This window comes from Micromys minutus (assembly GCF_963924665.1).
Source record: "Micromys minutus genome assembly, chromosome: 8".
Lineage (NCBI taxonomy): Eukaryota > Metazoa > Chordata > Mammalia > Rodentia > Muridae > Micromys > Micromys minutus.
In genome coordinates this window covers 12,848,878-12,870,536 of record NC_137977.1, presented here as the reverse complement: position 1 = coordinate 12,870,536, position 21,659 = coordinate 12,848,878, and the positions used below count along the sequence as shown (strand labels likewise).

Sequence of the window (21,659 nt, the reverse complement as noted above, 5' to 3'; positions counted from 1 at the left end):
AGACAAATTGGTACCAGGAGTGGGGTATTCCTGTGACAACCTGACCATGTTTTGGGGAGGATTGTGGAAGGACTTTAGAACTTTGACTTAGAAGAGCCATTGGCATATTAAGAGCTCTGTGGAATGTTCAGTAGGAGCTTGGAAGATAATGTTGAGAACAGTGCAGAAGATGGAGGCCTGGCTTGTGAAATTTCAGAGGGAAGATTAAAGACTCTTTGATCAGGGCTGTTGCTGTTTTGGTTGTGAAGATTCTGTGGTTTTGGTTAGTAGGGGCAGAAGAATCAGCTGTGATTAACAAGATACCAGAACTGCTAAAGCAAAACCTTTGCATTACTGGGACTACTGATACTGGTCATCTGGAGCTAAGAAATTAGTGGCGATTCAGGAGAGACCAGCATCATTGAGGTGAAATCTTCTGGGAACTGTTTTCTGAGAGCACAAAGAGGATGTGTTCCAGAGATAGCCAAGGTTGTACCTCGTGCTGTGGCTGTACTTGGTAATGTGTAAGAGTCACCCAGGTGGTACCGGTTTTGAAGGAATAAAGGGGTCATGGAGAGCAGCTGAGGCTCAGCACTGTGAGAGGCCATGGAAGGCCATTGGTGAAGGTGCATCCTCAGTGGCAGTTAGTGCCCCAGGATTGACAGTAGTATTTTGGAGATGCCAGTACCATGAGATGACCACCAAGAACTGTAGCAGCAGTGGAGAACAGGCAGCTGGAGCCTAGAAGACAAGGTGTATGCTACAAAGGGCAGAGAATAGAGAAGTGACCCAAGCCCTTGGAGGAGCCCAGAAGTTCATAAGTGGATTCCCAGACACTGGATGGTTAGAGATTGATTTTGCTTTGACTGTGACTGTGCCCTGATATCTTTTCCTCTTGAAGGAAGAAGTGGAGCCCACAGTTTAGAGATTTTGAATTGTAAAAAGACCTTGATTTTAAAAGAGACTAAATATTTTAAAGGTATTGCAATTTTAAAATGTAAGAATTGGTAAAGGCTGTGGAGACTCTTAAGGTTATCTAGATCTTGGCAATGAACAAGAAAGTAAGGGTTGAAGATTAATATTGATTTGTTTGTGTGTCAAGTTGAGAAGGGGTCAATTGTACTGGCTGGTTTTGTGTCAACCTGACACAAGCTGGAGTTATCACAGAGAAGGGAGCCTCAGTTGAGGAAATGCCTCCATGAGATCCAGCTGTAAGGCATTTTCTCAACTAGTGATCAAGGAAGGAGGGCCCAGCCCATTGTGGGTGGTGCCATCCCTGGGCTGGTAGACTTGGGTTCTATAAGAAAGTAAGCTGAGCAAGACATGGGAAGCAAGCCAGTAAGTAACATCCCTCCATGGCCTCTGCATCAGCTCCTGCTTCCTGACCTGCTTGAGTTCCAGTCCTTACTTCCTCTGGTGATGAATAGCAATATGAAAGTGTAAGCTGAATGAACCCTTTTCTCCCCACCTTGCTTCTTGGTCATGATGCTTTGTGCAGGAATAGAAATCCTGACTAAGACAGTCTCCCATGCTGGAATACGTAGGCATGAGAAAATAGGAATGGAGTAGTAAGTGCATATGATTTGGGACTGGTGATAAAAGGGACTAATGTTCCCAGCACACCAAACTAGGGCAGTCACTAAAAGCAAAATTCAGAACACATGTCACTCTCAAGTGTGTTACCACAAGGCTGCTCTGGAAACGCAGGCAGTTTGAGTTTCCCTAGTAGAGACGCCTTGCTGTGACAAAAGATGCCTTGGTGACAAAAGCTCTTATGGCTGTGGACAAGTCCAGACAACACTAGGTCAGAGGCAGTTGATAATTTTCATCTTCTGATGTTACCATTTAAACTATTCTACCCTCAGATCAGAAGGCAAATTTGCAAAGCTGGTCATAAATTTAAGACTTGTGGGGACAGAAAATGGCTTTCTTGAGTCTTACAAGCATTGCTTCCCATTCAGGAGGCCTGCCTATGGCATACAGCCATGACGCACTGTCTGCTCCCCTCCTTGCCTTGCCCTGTCCATGGATCTGTGAGGGAAAAATGCCAGCATGCAGCAGGCCTGGACTGGCCATTTCCTCCAGTGTACTCACTCTAGTCACCTTTAAATCTCATGTTTATACAACCAAAAGAACACGGCAGGAGCAAAGATCTCAGGAATGAAATGATGCCTGGGGCAATGCAGACTCTGTGACCAAGGCTTCCCAAAGTACCTAGAATTGCCACTGGCCCCTCCTTGAGTCACAGTGTCTTTGAGGAAGCTTTTGTAGGATAACCAAAGGCATTCACCATCCAAAAGGCACCCATAACCGCTAAGCTCTGAAGGGCATGGTCCACAAGGTACAGGGCTGGGCAGTCCTGAAGTGTGCTTGGCTATATGCTGTTACATCTCTGAGGTCACTGATTCTTTTTATTTAGCCAGTGTGCTCACTGCTTTTATGTAATATGGTTTACATAGCTACCTATTTCCTGATCAACCTCTGGAACAGGTTTTCTGTTAATGTCTCCATTCACAGAAGGAGACCCGAGGCACTAAGAGGTTAGGACAATCTCAGGGTCCCCTGGAATTACACTGGGATTAAACCCAGGGAGCCCAACACTAGCATTATGGGCCTAACAGTTATGAAATGCTACCTCTGTTTAGAATAAGCAGCTGGAGAAATGCCTTTTTAATAACTGGATGAATCAATTTATCCTTCCTTCTTGCACCCCTCCCCTTCTGAATACTAGCAGCTCTTCAGCCTGTGTTCGCACACACACAGAGCCTATCAGCTCACCTCTCCTGCCCATCACTCTCCACCTCCACATCATTAACAACATCCTGCTAACACCAGGAAGCAAAGAGATGCACTGGGTGTCCACAACACCGTGGGGTATTCCCATGTACATGGGTATGGCCTATGTCAATTCAATCCCAAGAAGTCTCTCATAATAATGACCTCATTTCAAGTTAAAACAAAACAAACCCACATGCTGACAAAAAGACACATGACAGATGTGACTACATGAATCTGACAAACCTCTGGACAGGAAAGACCAGCATCATTTTCAGAAAGGGACGCCCTCTTAAATGTAAATTCCTTACCAGCTATTTCATAGATGCTTAGTACCCAGAACATTTGCTTCAGCCTGAGTATAGTGTTTCTGTTATTGTCACCATCTTGCTGATCACACAGAGTGACAGTGTGGCCTATGGCCAGGTCTGCTCTCTTCAGCCCTCCATGGGCCCTTTCCTAACACTTCGACAGCATTGTCTGTGTTCAGTGACAACTTATTTTTGGCTCTCACATTTGGCCTCTAACTCCTATGTTCAGGGTTATCCATCATTAGTCCAGGCTCCCTCTATATACCCCCTTTTCTCCCCTCCCTCTCTCCCAGGCCCCTCTCCTTATGGTGCTCTGCTATGTAATCCCATCTGGCTGGCCCTGAACTCTGATATCCTCTTGCCTCTCCTTTTCAAGTCCTGAAAATAGGTATGTACCACCAAGTCAAAGTGATACTCCTCCACCCATGAGTGGATCTAATCAATCAACAACTCTCGAAAGAGCATGCCTTCCTCTCAAAGGTCTGTCGGGAGCCATATGTCCTCATGTCCATGCTGTCATGAACTACCTCAGAAATCCAAGCTCAGAAGCAAAGGCTGTGAGCATGTGGATCCTGGATGGGAAGGCACATGTTAAAGGAAACAGACTCTGTATAGGTCAAAGGGGAGCAAACTCAGCCCTCACCAGCCAAATCATCAGGCAGGCCGTCCCTCCAGCCTACATGTGAATAGTTTGGTCCCTTGTGAAACCTCACCCCATCAGAGCTCACTAGCTTGAGAAGCATTCACTCTTGAGAATGAGCACTTTAAACGTTCCCTGACTGGGGAGTGGGTGATGATGACCCAAAACTTTCTTTTCTTTTCTTTTTAAGATTTATTTTATGTATGTGAATGCACCATCGCTGTCTTCAGACACACCAGAAGAGGGCGTTGGATCTCATTACAAATGGTTGTGAGCTACCATGTGGTTCCTGGGATTTGAACTCAGGACCTCTGGAAGAGCAGTCAGTGCTCCTAACTGCTGAGACATCACTCCAGCTTGCTTGCTTTCTTTTTTTCTTTCTTCCTTTCTTTCTTTCCCAGAGCTTTCTTTCTCAGGTATTTATCTCTGTTTCTCTGCCTCTTGGTTTACTTTTCCTGTTTTTCAGTCTGGGCTTCACCTCTCAGCTGTACATATTTAGCTCCTACAGGTACCCATCCAAATGACTGGGATTACTATTCCTAGGCCTCCAAACACACCAACCCAGAGGCTATTGAGTGAGCCAGACCAGGATCCTGCACTATTGGGTGCTTGGGAACCGTCTGAAACTCTGAATGTGACTGTCCTGTAAACCACACTCTTCTGCATCTCACCATATCCCCACTGTCCATCCACTGAGTGTTTCCATTTCGGTCTCACTCAAAGACCCATCCCAATACACATACATGCACGCACGTACGCACGAACACACACACACACACACACACACACACACACACCCCAGCCTTTTCATCTAAAACTAACTGTTGCCTCTGTATGGTTTTAAGGATCAGTGTCTACCAATTTCCTCAGAATCTACAAAGATCCCCAAATATACCATGGCATTGGCAAAGACTGAACTCCCAAGAAATTGTTAATCTAGTCATGGTTTCCCAAAAGCCAGAACTTTACAATTTGACTTCTTTCTCCCAGCCCAAATGGTTCTCCCTTTACTGCTACCCCAAGCCCCTTCTTCCTTAACCCAGTCTTTGTTTCCTCCAGCCCGCCTTTTGCTAGACAGTGCTCCGGAAGGCCTGTCCATCTCCACACCCCTGGCTGCCATCCAGTAATCCTTACCTCAGGAGGCCACGGGCCTTGTCAGTGCATTCATGACAGATCACTTACCATCAGATAAACCTTTCCCAAGTAGCTACTTGCTGCTCATGGTACCTGTGGTTGTTAATCTGGTTGTTGTGAAATCTCCTAGCAAGTTTATGCTGGATAATAAAATATTCTCTCCAGTTCTTGTTCATATTTATTTAACAATTACCTTCTCTAGAGGAACACTATCTGGGGAGGCTTCAGGGCATGAAGTGGCTAACATAACCCCCTCCCTGCTAAGTGCACATTTTTGCTGCCTACCTAAACTCTACTACTACCCTCTTAAAGAGGTATAAGGCTGGCTCAAGACTGAGGATCATATCTCTTGACCAGCGTATCTGTTCCTGGCGGTCTGTAGGAACACCCTGGAGCCAAGCCTAGCTGTAGGAGCCAGCACTTAATAGTTCCCCTGAGGCAAAGATTTTATGTTAATGTTATGTCATAGCCACTTGCTTCATAGTACAGTTTTCCCTTGTAAACAGATTGCTTATTGCCAACTCCTCCCAAGAGATGGGTCAGCTTCATTACTCTTCATTACTCTGGAGACCCCACAGGTAACTACTGGATGAATCCTGTAACCCTGGCAACAGAACCCTAAGGACAAGTCTTGTCCTAAAACTTAAGCAACCAAATATTTGGTTCTTGCCAAAAATATAGGAAGATGAGATCACTGGTCCACTGGGTTCTGTAATTAGGTTCTCCATTTGCCCACTGCTTCCTGTAGCTGGTGGAGCAATGCCAGTGCGATTCCCCTACTTCATAGGGGCACAGTTAGTATCTGCAATCTCTCCCCTGTTCTCCCACCCACAGGCTCACCTCAAGGCCTGGCTCCCCTCATCCCACCACCCACTGGGCCACTAATTGGTGCACTGACTGTTCGATGCTAAAACATTAGATCCTCCTTCTCCTCCACCTCGAATCACTGAGTGTCTGTTCTCTGCACTTTTCTTGCTCCATCTCTGCCTGAATTGCTGGTTAGTCTCTGTTTACTGGGAAGCTTTGTTCCAAAATTAGCATTTTCAGAAGTCCTTTTCAGGAGCCATAACAGTGCCCATTCATGCGAAAAGCAAACCAATGATAACCAATAACCAATCAAAACCAATAAACAATACAGCTCTCTAGGACCACCAACCTCAAGTAATCATTTGCTCTGAATGATATTTTCTTCCTCAGGGAATTTAATTAAACCTGTGAAACTAAAACATTTCCCCTATCTTAAACTCATTCTACCCCATCAGAGAGTCTTTCCAGCAGTCACATTCAGTTGGGTACAAGCTGTAAGCCATGACTGGTCACTGGTCAGTAGTACAGTCTAAAGAAAGTTCCCTCTCTAGTAAATAAAAAGGACAATACAACTTTCTCCAAGAAAATTACAACATATGAAAAATGGCTTAGCACCCCAGACAGCACAAAGCAAGTATGGCAGATGTGAAGGTAAACCTTGTGAAGAAAGGAGTGGAATGGAGAGTGAGGTACCACAGGCTCCTGCGACTCCTTGAAGAGTCCTGATCTGCCATACAAGACATTAGAACAAAGATGGCTCCCAGATCACCAGTGAGACAACAAAAGGAACCAAGGCCAGGGCAGAGGCTCTTTCTCCTGTCTTCACCAAGTCCTAACCAGTGCTGATGCTCCCCCTCCTCCTTCTGAGTAACAGCATCAGGCAGAGCTTTCATTGGGGCACAGTAACAGTATGGTAAGATGTGATTGGCTGAGGATTTAGAGGCTTGGGTTTGGCTCAAACACTGTGTATAAGCTTCTGTGCTACACAGTAAACTCAGGCCCGCACCCTGATGCTATCTCTGGAGTCTGATTTCCAGAACTCATCGCATGACTCCATTGCCTCTCCTCCCCCCATCCTCCATCCTGTTCCTATAAGTGAGTACTTCAGAAGTTGTACCTCTACTCTTACTCACTTCCCATGGAAGAAACCTTGATCTTCCTAAGTCTACCATCATTTTGGTGACATTCAGAATCTCTTTGAAGTTGAGCCAAACACAGGCAGGAGAGTAATGTTCAGAGCCTGGCTTTACTCTCACAGCTTTATAGCAATATATACACTGCCATTGCTTTATAGTGGAGACCAGATAGCATCACAACATTATTATTGACAGCGGTAATACTCAGAAAGTATTATACGAGCCTCAACTCCTATTCCTGCAGAATGAGGCCTGGCCTCAGACTAGCACACCTCTGTTATATAAGTATATTGCTGCCTTGCCCATTTGTTTTGTGAAGGTGTCACATTCAAAGATGTCAAATTTTTGGAATGTGACAGACTTGAAGCTGATTGGAACTGGCTGCTTGGTTGCTAATTGATTCATTTGTTTTAGTCAAGCCTGCTTCTGACTGAACTCAGTGTTACTTGCCGAGAGAACCTGACGAATGAAAATTTGCTAAAAGAGATAAACACTAGAAAAAGGGTTCTGCCATAACTTAAGCCAGAACGACCAGGGGTAAGACATTCTACAACTCCATTCTTGTTATTTAAAAAAATGTCTCTGTGATAGCTATAAAATGCCAATGAAACCCTTATACCAGGAGTATCATGTACAGACCTGAATTTTTAACAGATTCATGATATTTTTGAGTCAAGTTAATTTTGCTCCAAAGTTTGGTATGTAAACATTTGAGGCAGGTACACAGAATCCCATATTCTTCTTTACAAACAAACAAACAAACTACCTTGGCTACCTCGTCCAACAGCCATTCCCAAATCTGGAAGCATCCCAAAAAGGAAGTGAAAAGTAGGCCAGTTACTTGAGCCTACTAAGGCATGGTTCCTGATGTATCATTCACACACTGCAGAAGAGCTAATTCTTCAGGTGAGGGGTGCCCTGTGCATGACAGGACAGCATTCATGGACTTTTCCTACCATGTGTCCACAGGATCCCAGCACACCAGTAGTGATAACCAAAAACATAGCCAGGTGTCCCTTGAGTGGTAAAGTTACTCCTGGTCCAGAACTACTTTCTTGGGGATCACTAGAACTAAGCTTATTTTGCTGTTCCCTCCCTAACGCCCCCATCTCCCCTGCATGTGTCATTAGCCCCTTTCCTCCCACCAAGCTTTGTACCCCCTACCACAGCTTATCACCTGCCCTTCTCCAACTTCACCTGTGTCACTGAAATTTGTGGTCAACAAGATCTTAATTTCTTAATGGGATTTTCCTCCCAGGGTCTCATATACACTAAGATGTCCTAAACTTGCTCTGTAACCCAGGACAACCTCGAACTCTCAATCTTCCTGTCTCCATTACAGGAGTGCGAGAGCTACATGCATGTGGCATCACATCTGGGTCATGTGGTGCCAGGAATATAGCCCAGGGCTTGTGCATGCTAGGCAAGCTGCCCACCAACCGAAGCACTTCACAGCTTCCTTTACCTTCTTGTTCTAACCCCAACTATGAGATTCCCCACAGTCTTCCCATGTGGTTGGTGTGGCGGGTTTCCTTGTCCTTCCTCACATCTTTCTCATTGGCAGTTTCAGCCCATTTCTCCCCAAGTTCTCTAAAATTAGTTGGTCCCTGAGAAAAGTAGTTGGTGAAATGCAACCAGTGAACACAATTTGGCCTAAAATCTATTTTAGAGAGCCTGGACATTGGTATATGTTTTGCATTTGTAAAATGGTCCTGGGGAGGGAAAGCATGGGGGATTAGCATTTCAAGACTTCTAAGATTTACATGACAGCCAGCCGTTACTTCCCTTTGGTGCACATAGCATTTAAATCTAGATCTTTCACTCCCCAGCCGGCTGTCATAGTGCACAACTGGCCAGGCACTCTTCCGTGTTCTGAAAATACACACATGACTAAGAGCTGGAAGGGAATGTGAAAGTGTCCGTTGACTTGCTGAGTTTCAAAATTACCTTGGGAGAGTGGAATGTTGTGTGCACTTCAACAGGAAGAGGATTGGAGAGGCACAAAAGGTCCTTCCTGTGCAGTGTTTCCTGCCAGAAACACTGGAAGACAGAGCAGAAGGAGACCTATTGTGTTGAGAGCAAGCACCTGGTTGAACAGGGCTATGTTTGGGTAAGTAAATTAAGGCCAGAGACCGTGATAACAAGCAGGAAATGTGTGGGTAGAATAGGGGCTCATGAAAGAAAGAGCCAAGCCTGTACTCTCCACTGGGTTCCTGCTCTAGCGTAGAAAAACATCAAGAATGTTTTAGTCCTTCAGATATATACATGGCAGCAATTTGATTGAGATACACTGCTGGAGTTTGGGGGTTTTGTTCATCTCTGCTAATTAGATGACCCCCAAATAATTTTCTCAGTAGTAAATGCAACCACTTTGATCTTTGTGCTTATAATCAAATCTGCAAAAATAAAATATGAAGATGAAATTTGTTATGGTATACTCATTACAGAAAGTCTCTAGTAATAGCTGATCAATAAAGTCTTTCTTATTTGGCCAATGGAATGGTAATATGAGTTCAGGGTCATGCTATTATTACTAAAATGATAGTAATAATCTGGAAGGCTTATATCTGTAAGGAAGCTTGACGCAGTGTCCTTTTTAATTTTTCTTGAATACTTATATTTACCTCAATAAAGACATGCCCATATGAAGACCAATTCTTTTTCTAAAGATTCTAAGGTTAAGTCTTGTCCAATGTTTAAGAGTGGGTAGCTGGAAAATAGCTCAGAGCCCTGATAGCCAAGAATTGAGTTTAACTCTAGTTCAGCTTATCCCTTACTCCGGCATCCACCACAAAGCCCACCAGACCTGCCGTCTGGCAGCTGTCCCACCCTGGTCAAGAGGATCTTTATAAGAACTAAACTCAAAAGGTGTGAGCAACGAGTTCCACACACATTTCCTCACCATGAGTCTCCTGCCCCTGACCTCTCACTGGTCTCCTGTCTTTTCTAATGTGCTGGCATCATTTGCGTCACAGAAGGATAAAACCCAGCCTCCAATCCCTTCTCTGTGCCATCTACAGGATCCTTACTACAGATAAGAACCAAGTATGGCAGGGAGTTCAGAGCCTTGCTTCCCAGGCCTCCAGGGGAGGAGACAAAAAGGGCAGCTTGATTCTGAAGTCCTATTTTGAGTGCACAGATGTTGAGCAGGTGTCTTTGCTAAGCCCAGGGAGAACATTTCCCATTTTCTTTCTCGCCATCCTTTCCTGCTTTGCACCCTTGCTTTGAGGAGAATTGTACCATTGCCAACTACCCCAGATTACCTCCAACAGCCTTATGGACAAAGTTATTTCAAAGTTACAAGAGTGTCCAACAAATGTCTTCTCTTTTCAGGTTACATTCATTCCCTATTTTGCAGGACTAAGGATCAAACTCAGGGCCCCGAATTTGTCTGGCAAGTACTCTACACCAATCAACACCTCATCCCTCTTCGATGTCCTCTAATCTCTACAAATTGGAAAGTACTTTTTCCAGATGCTACTAGATTTATATTAAAGCAAGAACATCAATCAGTACAATGAAATATGTATACTTCTTGGAAAGAACAAAACAAGCAATGTTCAGAGTGGTGCCTCTGAGTCCTCTCCTTCCCCAGATTCAATCCCTGCTGAACCTAAAACCTGGAGACTATGAACTGTGCCCAGGCTGATCCCCAGGCACAGCTCTCATTGATAACTTACCAGAAAATGTGGTCACCCACACACAACATAAGAACCCTTGAAAAGCAGAAGAGAAAGAATAAGGCCAGCAACAAGTATGGCATGAACCAGTGAAGAACCAGCCTCCCGCCTGCCTTCAGCATCTGCACTGATTTAAATAAATGGTTTTCAGCTACTGTGTACATTTTCCTCAGCCTCCTCTGAGTCAGTTTCCCAAAGTTCTAGCTAGGGGCAGTACTGGGTAAGTGCTTCAGATGCATTGTGGTCCAGCTCTGGATGAGTTTCTTCAAGGTTCTGGGTCACAAAATGCAATGCTCATGGTAAACCTTCCTAACTTTAATCTATTTGAAGTTTGGGACTTTCGCTAGAGTAGAGCTCGTCATACAAACTCAGAAACAGGACCTCTGGAGCCATGGTACAGAAAGAGACCATGCATGCTGCACATGCCTCTCAAAGCAGGTCCTCCTCCTGCTTTCTGGTTAACAGGATGTGAAGATTTGTATATGCTTGGCCCAGGGAGTGGCACTATTAGGAGGAATGGCTCTGTTGGAGTAGGTATTTTACTGACCCCCACATATTTTCAGGACGAGAGAGAATGATGGAGCCTTTGATACTGATATGAACATGCCTTGCATCTGACCTCAGCAACAAGTGAATATGGTGCCTCTCTGGTTCATTATTCCAGCAGCTAGACACCATCCACTTGGATGTCTCAGGGCCTGAGAAGCCAGGCCATTCTTCTGTTGTTTTTCCAGAATAATTCAGGTTCCCACAGGTACCTTCAAACTTCCTTTTTGAACCCATAATAATTTCTCATAGATCTATGGGTCTCACTCTTTCTATCTACCTCATTCTTTTCCCCAAGATATGAGGTTCCTAAGGATAAAGATCATACATCCATTGTGTACATGTATATGTATCTTTATATCTTTGAATAGTCCTGACCTACAATGGACATTCAATAAAAATGTTTAAAGCATGAGTAAATGCTGAAATGAGTATTGCTGAATATAAACAGATATATTTACATTTACATATGTTCATTCTACATATCTAAAGCCAATCTGTGTATGGCTACAATACCTCAAGAGCCTCCAGCTTTTCATTTCTGTGTGGCATAGCATTAATTTCTAGGCCAAGGCTTTGGATTTGAATTTTGCTATTTTATAAAACACTAGACGAGTTTAGCAAGGTCAAGTCTATGCTTGCCATCAGGAGCAGCTTAAATGGACGCTCCCCGGGGGACTTATGGTTTAGTGGTAGAGGAGAGGCAGAAAGCAAGGCCAGGAGGCCCTACCATTTAGTGGGGAGGGAAATAGTGGTTAGAACAACTGACCTTTCTCCCTCTTCCCATCACCAGGGTTAGTCTTACTTTTCACAGAGATCTCGAACTTGGCTGGGTTTGAAGGCAGGAGCTGTCTGGGAGCAGGGGCTGGTGGGAGCTGACAGTGGGCTCTTGATATTCTGAATTGAGTGTCTACGGCTCCTTCTCCGGTCAAGGCCCTGTTGCTCACCCACAGTGCCACCAGAACACATGCTGGCCCTCCTCCGGTCCCGGTGCCCACTGGGGGGTGGTTCGGCTGTCTCATCACCATCTTCATGCCTGAGTGCCACCTGGAAAAGCAGAGTGGAGTGTGTGATATACTTTGTGGTATACTAAAGCCAAGTTGTGTGATAGCATTTCTCAGGCCTATATTGTAACTGCATTCACCTCTAAGTGGATTTAAAACCGATTTTGTTTCCCTACACTGCAGGCCTCTGCTCCATCTCAAAGTACCCTCACATGTGTCCGGAAGTCAAGCTCAATCTGCAGTTTCACAGTGTCTGTCACTACAGATTCTATGGAACGAATATGTGAAATTTTCAGGAATTGAAATGCTTTCCATCAGATTCTCATCACTGTGACTAAATCTCTGAGAAAGCCACCTTAAAAAGGAAAGATCTGGTTTGGCTCATGGGGTTAAATACTTTGGACTTGTTTGTGACATCACATGGTCATGGTGGAAGAAAGCTGCGCACACCCTGGCACCCAGGAATCAGTGAACCAAACACCCATTACCAAGCTGCTCACTCCATGGTAGACGTAGAGAGTGGCACAGAGAAGACTTTAGTCTTAAAAGGCCTCTCCCAGGGGCCTAGTTCTTTCACAGACTCCTCCTCCTTGTTACCACGACTTACCACTACAACCAAATTATGTGTCAATCAGTGGCTTAAACTCTGGAAGATACTTCCTGTGTAAATCACCTCACTAATACAGACCTCATACCCAGAATTCCACTTGCCTCCCTATCATTTCCTGCCCTGCCTTGGCTCTTCTCCATTCCAGAAGCCTCCTGGATTCCACACCTGAACATTCCTGAGATGCCTTTCCCAAAGAGGGTGCTCAGAGGGAGGCAGAGCCCGTGAGAGCCGTGGGCTCCTGAAGAATCCTGGCTTCCCTGCTAGTCTTTCTGAAAGGCTTTCTACCACTGTATAGTTCAAAAGCCTACCGGGCAACAGCCATGCTCTGGGGCATCCTTCAGTGCCTGGGGTGGAGCTTGCATATACCGCAACAAAGAATGTGACAGAGATGCTTTTAAAAATATTCTCACCCAGGAGACAAGAGGCAGCTGGGTATCTGTGAGGTTGAGGCCTACCTGGCCTATAAAACACACACACATACACACACACATACCACACACACACACACAGAGAGAGAGAGAGAGAGAGAGAGAGAGAGAGAGAGAGAGAGAGAGGGAGGGAGGGAGGGAGGGAGGGAGGGAGGGAGGGAGGGAGGGAGGGAGGGAGGGACGGAGGGAGGGACGGAGGGACAGACAGGTTGATTCTCTAGGGCTGGTGAGATGTCTCAGTGAAGGTACTTTGCATTAAGCCTGAGAACTTGAGTTCAAATACCTTAGGAAGCCATATACAAAGCATCCTAAAATGTTTTTCAATACATTTTTCTTCTTAAAAATTGGTACATATTTATACAAAGAAGACACTCACACTTTTGCCACTTTAGGTTTTATAGGTGAAGCAGGGGCCACTTGGCCTCATATACTTCTCTGCCTGCCTCTCATCAAAGGCTACTCTTGGAATGTCTGGGTGACTCCTCTGCAGAGACCTTGCAAATCCAGCTCTGACTGTGCTCCAGGCTAACTGATACTTTACAGCAGTGGGGTTCTCAGCCTTCCTACAGCTCCAGTTCAGCCTTCAATACGGTTGCTCGTGTTGTGCTGACCCCTCCCCGACCATAAAGTATTTTCATTGCTTCTTTATTACTGTAATTTTGCTACTGTGATAAGTCACAATGTGAATATCTGTGGTTTTGATGGTCTTAGGCAACCCCCGAGAAAGGGTCATTTGACCTCCAAAGGGGTCATGAGCCACAGGCTCAGATCTGCTGCTCCAAGCTTTCCAATCCGTTTGACTCTGCTGTGTATTACTTATCTCAGCTTATTCAGGCAGCAAGCTCTACCCCTCAGCCTCTCTTACTCTTCTCCACCGTGGGCTTTGCACATCTGCAAATCATATCATATCATGTCATATCATATCATATCATATCATGTCATGTCATGTCATGTCATGTCATATTATATCATATCATATCATGTTTGGCATTCATATGTATTGCCTGTAAATCTAGACAACACAAAGAACACTTCCTTCAGTGTTTCGTAGACCTTCGTGTGCATGTCGGCTCTGCCACTAACGAACTAGATGTGACCAGCAGCTAGTCACATACTCTCTGGTCTCGGTGAGAACAGCAGAACCTGTGAGGATATCAAGGGTGAGAGTGTCTCTGTGGATGGTACTCAAGCAGCGATGACCTCCTCTGACCCAGGCACAGAGTAGTAGTCAGGAAGCTCTCATATGCTTCCATTACACACAACCACTAGGTTAGGCAACGTGCAGACCAGCCTCAATGAAGCCCAGTAGTTTGTTAGACTGAGCACATCATCCCACATATGCCCAAATATGCAAGCTTTCTTGTTCTGAAGATGTTTACAACTTGATCCTGCCCAGTGAGAGAATGGAGAAATAAAGAGATGACCGAGAGCTGGGAATGCTGTATAGTTTCATATCCCCAGAAGGAAAGGCGGACTTCTGCAAAAGCAATGGCCTGACATTTTCACACCTATATACCCCTGACAGGGAGAGCCTGGGTAGGGTCAGCGGTTCAGCCACTCCTGTCAAAGTTCAGGGGAATTCTATCAGTACCAAAGACACGCAGCCGATGAACAACAGGTCATCTACCTTCACCTCCTGCGTTTCCAACCGCAACTTTTAGATAAGATGGATGTAGTGTGACCTTTCTAAGCAAAAGATATATTTTATAGTGAGTGCTGAGATATATGACAGCAATTTGAAATCTTCTGGTCATTTTATTCCCCTGCAGTTCATTCTTAGACACAGTGTTAAAAGGGCAAGACCTGGTGAGTTCACCTAAGGCTCATCCTCCCAAAATCTCACCGGAAAGTCCCATTCTTAGGAATTCTGTCTGGAAGCACAAACATTAAAAATGAAGTTCAGTGTGTGACAAGTCACAGTTGTCATCTCAGCTTTTAAAACTCTAAGTGGTACTGTGTGGGTGGGCACGTTTGAGAGTGACAACCCCTAGTCAAGGGCAGTGTCTGAGTGTTTCTAGTCTATTTCCCCCATTTCTGACAGAACGCTCTTAGACCATCTGAACTCCCCATGACCTAAGTATTCACTCTGTTTTTTATTAAGCGCACATTTGCAGTGATATGACAGGGTCTGAAGCACAGTTCAGATATTTCTAATTCTTTGTCTAACCTCAAAGGTCCAAAGATCAAGTGACATTCCTCCCAAAGTGCCTTCCTGAGAAGCAGAGTGTACAGGAGTCTCTTTCATTGCCCCATGTCAAGGAAAGGGGAGGTGACCAGAAAGTTCATGAAAAGAGAAGAATTTGAGGAAGTTATCCAGGCAGTGCTGTGATATATGAGTCAGTAGGGGAATTTCTCAAATTCAGATCCATGAAAAAACACTGGCCAAGGGGGGAAGGGAGAGGGAAGGAGGAGAAGGAGGAGGAGAAATAGGAGGAGGAAGAGGGAGGAGGAGGGAGAGGGAGAGAAGGAGGAGGGAGAAGAGGAGGAAGTGGTCCTGCTGTTGATGGTGGTGGTAGTGGTGTGGTACAGTCAAAGGTGGTAGGACAGCCTATAATCCCAGCAACTTGGGAGCTGAGGCAGGAGTATTCTGAGTACAAGACCAGCCTGGACTGTATATAAGCCCCTGTTGCAAGTTACAAGAAGAGGGAGCTATAGTCAATTATGCACAATTGCTATAAGACCTCTGACACCTTTGATTCTAATTCTTTTTAGTAAATACCCAGAGGTGGATGGTTTCAATGCTAGTCTTTGCATAGTGTTTTAAACCCTTTACTTGGAAATTTCAGACAGGCACAGAGATGTGTGCAAACGGCGTGATATGTACATTACCCGCAGCGGTGTACCAGTTACCAACATAGGGTCAATATTCCTCATTAACATCTGACTTTTGCCTTCAATCCCATGACCAATTTTTCAATGAGATATCTAAGATTATATTACCATCTGTAAATATTTTAATATATATTGCTAAAAAGATTGCTAAAACCACAACCACTAAATCATTGTCCCACTTACCATAATAACTTCTTAGTATGATCAAATATTAATTTTTGGTAGAAGGCTCTAGGGAGAGAACTCTGGGTCTGTGCAAGCTAAATACATACTCGACCCATGAGTTACACTGATGGTTCAGAGTATTATGTCTCTAGTCACTTACACACTACCCTGTGTCATCCCCTCCCACCTAGGCTTAGGTGTTGTTTTAGTTGGGATTTTACTCCTGTGATCAGACACCATGAACAAGGCACCCCTTATAAGGACAACATTTAATTGGGGATGGATTAAAAGTTCAGAGGTTCAATCCATTATTATCAAGGTGGGAACATGGTGGTATCCAGGCAGGCATGGTGCAGGAGGAGCTGAGAATTCTACATCTTCATCTGAAGGCTGCTAGGAGAGGGCTGACTTCCAGGCAGCTAGGACTGGGGTATTAAACCCACGCCCACAGTGACACACCTACTCCAACAAGGCCATACCTCCTAACAGTGCCACTCCCTGGCCCAAGCATATGCAAACCATCATAGCTATGTAACTGCTTTGAGCTACTCAAACATTTTTAATGGAGCTCGAAGGCAGTACCATTTCTCTGAGTGTGGTTGTGACCCACGACAGGCAGCTGGGTATCTTAGTAACAGACATGACCCATTTTCAAACTGCTGTCTCACAACTACACAACTGAGCTCAGCTGTTAGCTGAGGTGCATGTCAGTGCCAGGACAAAAGACTGTACAGCAGGCTGAGGCCATAACACAGGCTTAGACACTCATGCCTTGCTTCTATACCTGAGTCATTCCCTACACTGAGGATAGGCTTGGTCACATGACTTGCTTTACTCAAAAGGCCATCAGTAAACATGGTACCAAGCCTGGAAGTATTTGTGCCAGTCTCGCTTTTACAAATACTGCTATCCTATGAAGAAGTGGGATTATGCGCGCTCTAGACAAATCAAGCCAGATGATCAAGGCTGAGCAGGACCTTCCAGACACAGTAAGGCTACCAGGCTGAACCAAATGGAAATAGCTTAGTTAAGCCAAGCCAAATTCCTGATTCTAAGAGCAAAGATAACTGAGTTTTGTGTTGTACTTGCCTATTATGGTATGTTTGTTACACATCAGGAGATCACTGATATATATATATATATATGTGTGTGTGTATATACATTCGTGTATATGTATGTGCACAAGTGTGTACATTTGTGTGTGTATGTGTGTATGTAGAGCATGTGTTTAGCATACATATATATTCCATAGGTTATTGATATATATATTTATATATATACATAAAGAGATATAGATAACCTATGGAATAAATGTTCTCATGGAAGAAGAATCATTTGTTAATAAGTTCTAAAAATAACAGCTATTTCTTAGCCTGAAGTCTCCTCCAGCCTTAAGATGTCTTTCTCCCTACAGAAAGAACAATTTTCAAACCAAAAGTTAACAATATGATCGGACAAAATACTTTTTTTTTTATTTTGGCCATTTATGCATTTGAAAAAAAATAACATGTGGCTATAAATTTTCAATAAGTTTAATTAAACATGGATCAAATCACCTTTCTGAAATGGAATTAAATTACACAAAACAGGCCTGTCCCAGAAAGCCCAAGACATGTGGCCACCAGACATCCTGTCCCAGTAGGAAGCACTCTAGAAGTCTGCCCAAGATCTCTGCAGATGCTTGAGAAATTTAAAGTCTTTCTTAAGCAAAGTATTGGCTCTGTATATAGATTCTTCTTGCTTTCCTTGCACATATTTAAAGTTGGCTGCCTAGGACAGCAAATGTTTTCTAAAAAAGCATTAACTTTCAGATAGGAATGAGGACCCAGACTCTGTCTGCTACCTAAACTATGTGGTTGTCACCCTGAGTTATAACTTGGGCATCAGAATAAACCAAGCCCTTCCTCAGCCCCACCTTTGGCAATACGATCATGCATATGTGTGATATTTGCAGGAGATGATCATCTAAGCACTTAAGGAACTTTAGAAAGCTGTGCTGGGCCCTTGCATTTGAAAGAGGCATGGAGCATAGGATTTAGGGTGGCTCAAAGTAACAGGATTGTCATGGGAATCTCTAGACAGAGGCGTGGATGCCAGAAACATTTGTCTTTGAACAGTATGGGACTGGAAACAAGTAACAGAAGCCCCTTGCCAACAAGGCTTCATAGAGATGACACTTCAGAGAGATTGCCAGGAGGGAGAATAGAGAAAAAGAAGGCTGAGGAAAGAGGAGAGGAAGGTAAAAGCTCCTAAGATCACCCAGTTTCTACATCTAGCAAACAGGAAGGTGAGTGCAGTTGAACCACCAAAGGCACCAATGGAGACTGGGGCTGTGTGAAAGCCTACTGCAGGAAGACCATTAAATGAGGAGTCAGCAAGCCCCACCACTTAGCAATCCTGGGAGCTTTGCTTCCATGGGACCACATCTGCAGATGAACACAGAGAAGGAACTCTCTCACATCCATCCCATGTTAGCCAATCACTTACGCTTAATGATAACACAGAACAGGGACAAACAGATAAGCCCAGCCTTCTTTATACATCCATCCCTTATAACTTCCCAGAAAGCTGACCACAGAGTGCTGGTAGAATGCATATGTATGCAGAAACAAAACAAAACAAATCAAGGGTTCTGACAGCGTTTTCTCTGCCCCGGTATGACTGACAATATTTGTAAACAGAAGCTTCCAAATATGAGCCGGGAAATTTTGCCAACTCCTCCTACAATTTAGCTACTGTCATATTTGCATTTTAAATGCTATCACATAGCATAAAGATAACCAAGAACATTTAATGTTAAATTTTGATATTTTCCTTTCGATGTACTATCATAAACAGAAAAGTACTGTTATAAGGTAAGAGAAAACACAGAAGAAAGCACAATGTTGTACAACATCTTTAAAGTACTATTTTCTGTTGTAGGAATGGCGGTCGGCACCTATAATTCCAACACATGGGAGATAGAGCCAGGATGATTCCACCCATGACTACATGTGGAATCTGAGTCTAGCCTGGGCTATATGAGACTCTGCCTTTAAAATGGGGGATGAGTTTTCCCCAAAAATACCAATGAATTTCCACTTCACAGTACATGTTCTGCTGAATGGCTCTTTCTCTCCCTATCTCTCTCCCGCTACCCCACCCCTCCCCTCTCCCTCTACCTCTTCCCCACCTCACCCCTCCCTCTACCTCTCTCTCTCCCCCACCACTCCCCCTCCCTTCCACCTTCCCTACTCTGTCTCTCTACCTGATTTCTCACTGAGTAGAGGTGCTGTCAACATAGTACATGGTTTTCAATACAGAATAGCTCCCAGCTTCTCTGTGTCAAAGGTTCTTAAGCCCAACTACATATTGGGATCTCCTGGAAGGCTGTGGGGACAAGACTGCTATCCCCATTCTTAAGCACTGTCATTTCAGGAGATCTGGGTGGGACCCAAAAGCTTACATTTCTAGAAGATTCCTCATGGTGTGGGAGCCCCTGTACCATACTTAGAACCCTAGTGTGGAAAAAATGTGACTCGCCCTTTGACCTTTGCTGATGCTGTGGATGACTTAGAAATAGAACATTCTGTTACCTCATAGATATTAAACTGCTCCAGCAAGTCCAGATCCGTCCCTTTCTTGTTCAAGTGCCTTTGGGACACAGCGGCAATGCCCAGCTCCTCCAGGCAGTCTACTACGTCATAGAAGGTGTCTTGATCTGGCAGTCCTGCCAATGTCTACAAGAGAAGAACCGGGAATGTGACAAGGCAACAGACATGTTTATGTGGTAGCTGGTGGCCTCAGTTATAAAAAACCTACAATAGTCAAAGGCACAAGACAAACTCATTCAAGGAGAAAATCTTCTGAGTGGGAGCAGAGTGAAATCGGGACTCTTGCCCCTGAGGTGCCATGCCATAGAAGCCCCCACAATCCTGGGCACTCCTGTGGGTGAGAGTTATTACACTCATGATTAGGCAAGCTAGGAGAAAGGACTTTACAGGAATCATCAAGGTTCCAAATCAGATAGTCTTTTGAAGTAAGTGGGTAAATCCTGTAAAAGGAGGCATAGGTCTCCCCTGAGCTCAGAGTGGTTTGGAAGAAAGAGCAAGACAAGAAGTTGAAGCACTGTATAGAAAAGAATTTAGAAGACACCAAAGGCTGGAGTCCATTCTAGACAGCAGCTTGACTGAGCCTTGTGAGCCCCTGAGCAGACAACCCAGTAAGGCCTGTCTGAACTCCCACCCTTTGGGAACTGTAAGATGACAGATGTGCATTGCTTCAAGCAGCTAAGCTTGTGGGATCTGTCACATGCCAATAAAAATTTAAAATACTCCTAGATCTGAAATTCCTGTTAGAATCAATATAATAGGGAAAGTTTAAATTTAATGATTCTCTTCGATTAAAGAAAAGCAGAGCCTCTCTTTGGTCCTTAAAACTTTGTGAAACACAAGGAATTTCAAAGCAGCTGCCAAGAGCTAAGAAGACAAGTTAACTGGGGTAGGATAACCCAACTTTGTTGAGTTCTACATCTCCTAAAGGGAGGATGCTTTCTCAGCCATGTCCTGGTCAGAACAGGAGTCTTGGGAGTTACTGAAAGCTCCTCATCTTACATGTGAGGAAGATGAAGGCTCAGAGATGGGAGAAACTTCACTGATGACCAAAAACTACTGAAGACTGGAATGAAGGCCAAGCTAGAGCCTGAGATCAGTCTCCACAGGTTATTGCAGTCTGGACCATCAGACACTGCTCTAAGGCCCTGTTCATTCTACCGCCTTTGTATTTCTAAGACCACCACTTACTTTTCAAATTTATTTTCAGCATGTTAGTTTGCCATGTTGCCATGGACCAACCCTCTCACAGGGATCACCTCACAACCCGATTTCTCTGACAACTTCTATCAACAGTAGAAAGAATGTCTTTATTTATATGCTAAATAACGGCCATTAGCTTTTTATGCTGATCAAATAGAACACAACTCATGCGGCTGAGGTCAGAGACATGGTCATCCACATCACTCTGGAGACCCCAAAAGGACACCTCAGGTCGTGACTTGGAAGCTACAAGAGACACTCACACATGGGGATAGATGTGGCAACACATCCTGTGCCTGCCATAGTAGCAGTCAACAGGACTTTACCTGAGAGCCAATAATGAAGACACAGTCACCACTCCCACCAGCACCACACCCTCCCTAACCAGCACACCCTCATAGATTCTACTGCCACCAAAATCTCACCCTCTGGGTTCCATAAAAGCTTCAACATTTAGTAAAGGTAAAAGAAAGGGTATAATGCTAGGCAGGAGCATGAAGGATAACTGGACACACTCAACATGCCTACTGATTACAGAGCAGGCAACCCGAGGAAGGCAGGTTAGATGGACTTAAAACCTCCCGCATGGAGGTGCGGGGCTGCCATCAACTCAGATTCTCCAATCTCCTCGACTCCACTATCTCTTCTTCCTGTTTTACTCACCCTGTTCCCATATCTAGAGTCAACAGGGTATGCGTGTGTCCCCCTCTGTTTATCTGTCTGTCCGTTTGTCATCCATCCATCCATCTCTTTATTTGTCTGTCTGTCTGCCATCTCTGTGTCTATATAGGCCAGAGGATTTTGGGTCTGATGCTTTCC

At 44.5% G+C, this 21,659-nt stretch overlaps 1 protein-coding gene across 4 annotated transcripts in view; it reads right to left on the bottom strand.

Moving 5' to 3' along the window:
• FHOD3 (formin homology 2 domain containing 3) overlaps nucleotides 1-21,659 on the bottom strand; it is a 394,692-nt gene that overhangs the window by 110,190 nt on the left and 262,843 nt on the right. For all 4 annotated transcript variants that reach the window (XM_080920362.1, XM_080920363.1, XM_080920364.1 and 1 more), the window contains exons 9-10: nucleotides 19,623-19,766; nucleotides 11,814-12,055 (exon numbers count right to left, since the gene is read on the bottom strand). In XM_080920362.1, the coding sequence (XP_080776488.1) occupies nucleotides 11,814-12,055; nucleotides 19,623-19,766 (386 nt within the window). The remainder of the gene's footprint in view (nucleotides 1-11,813; nucleotides 12,056-19,622; nucleotides 19,767-21,659) is intronic.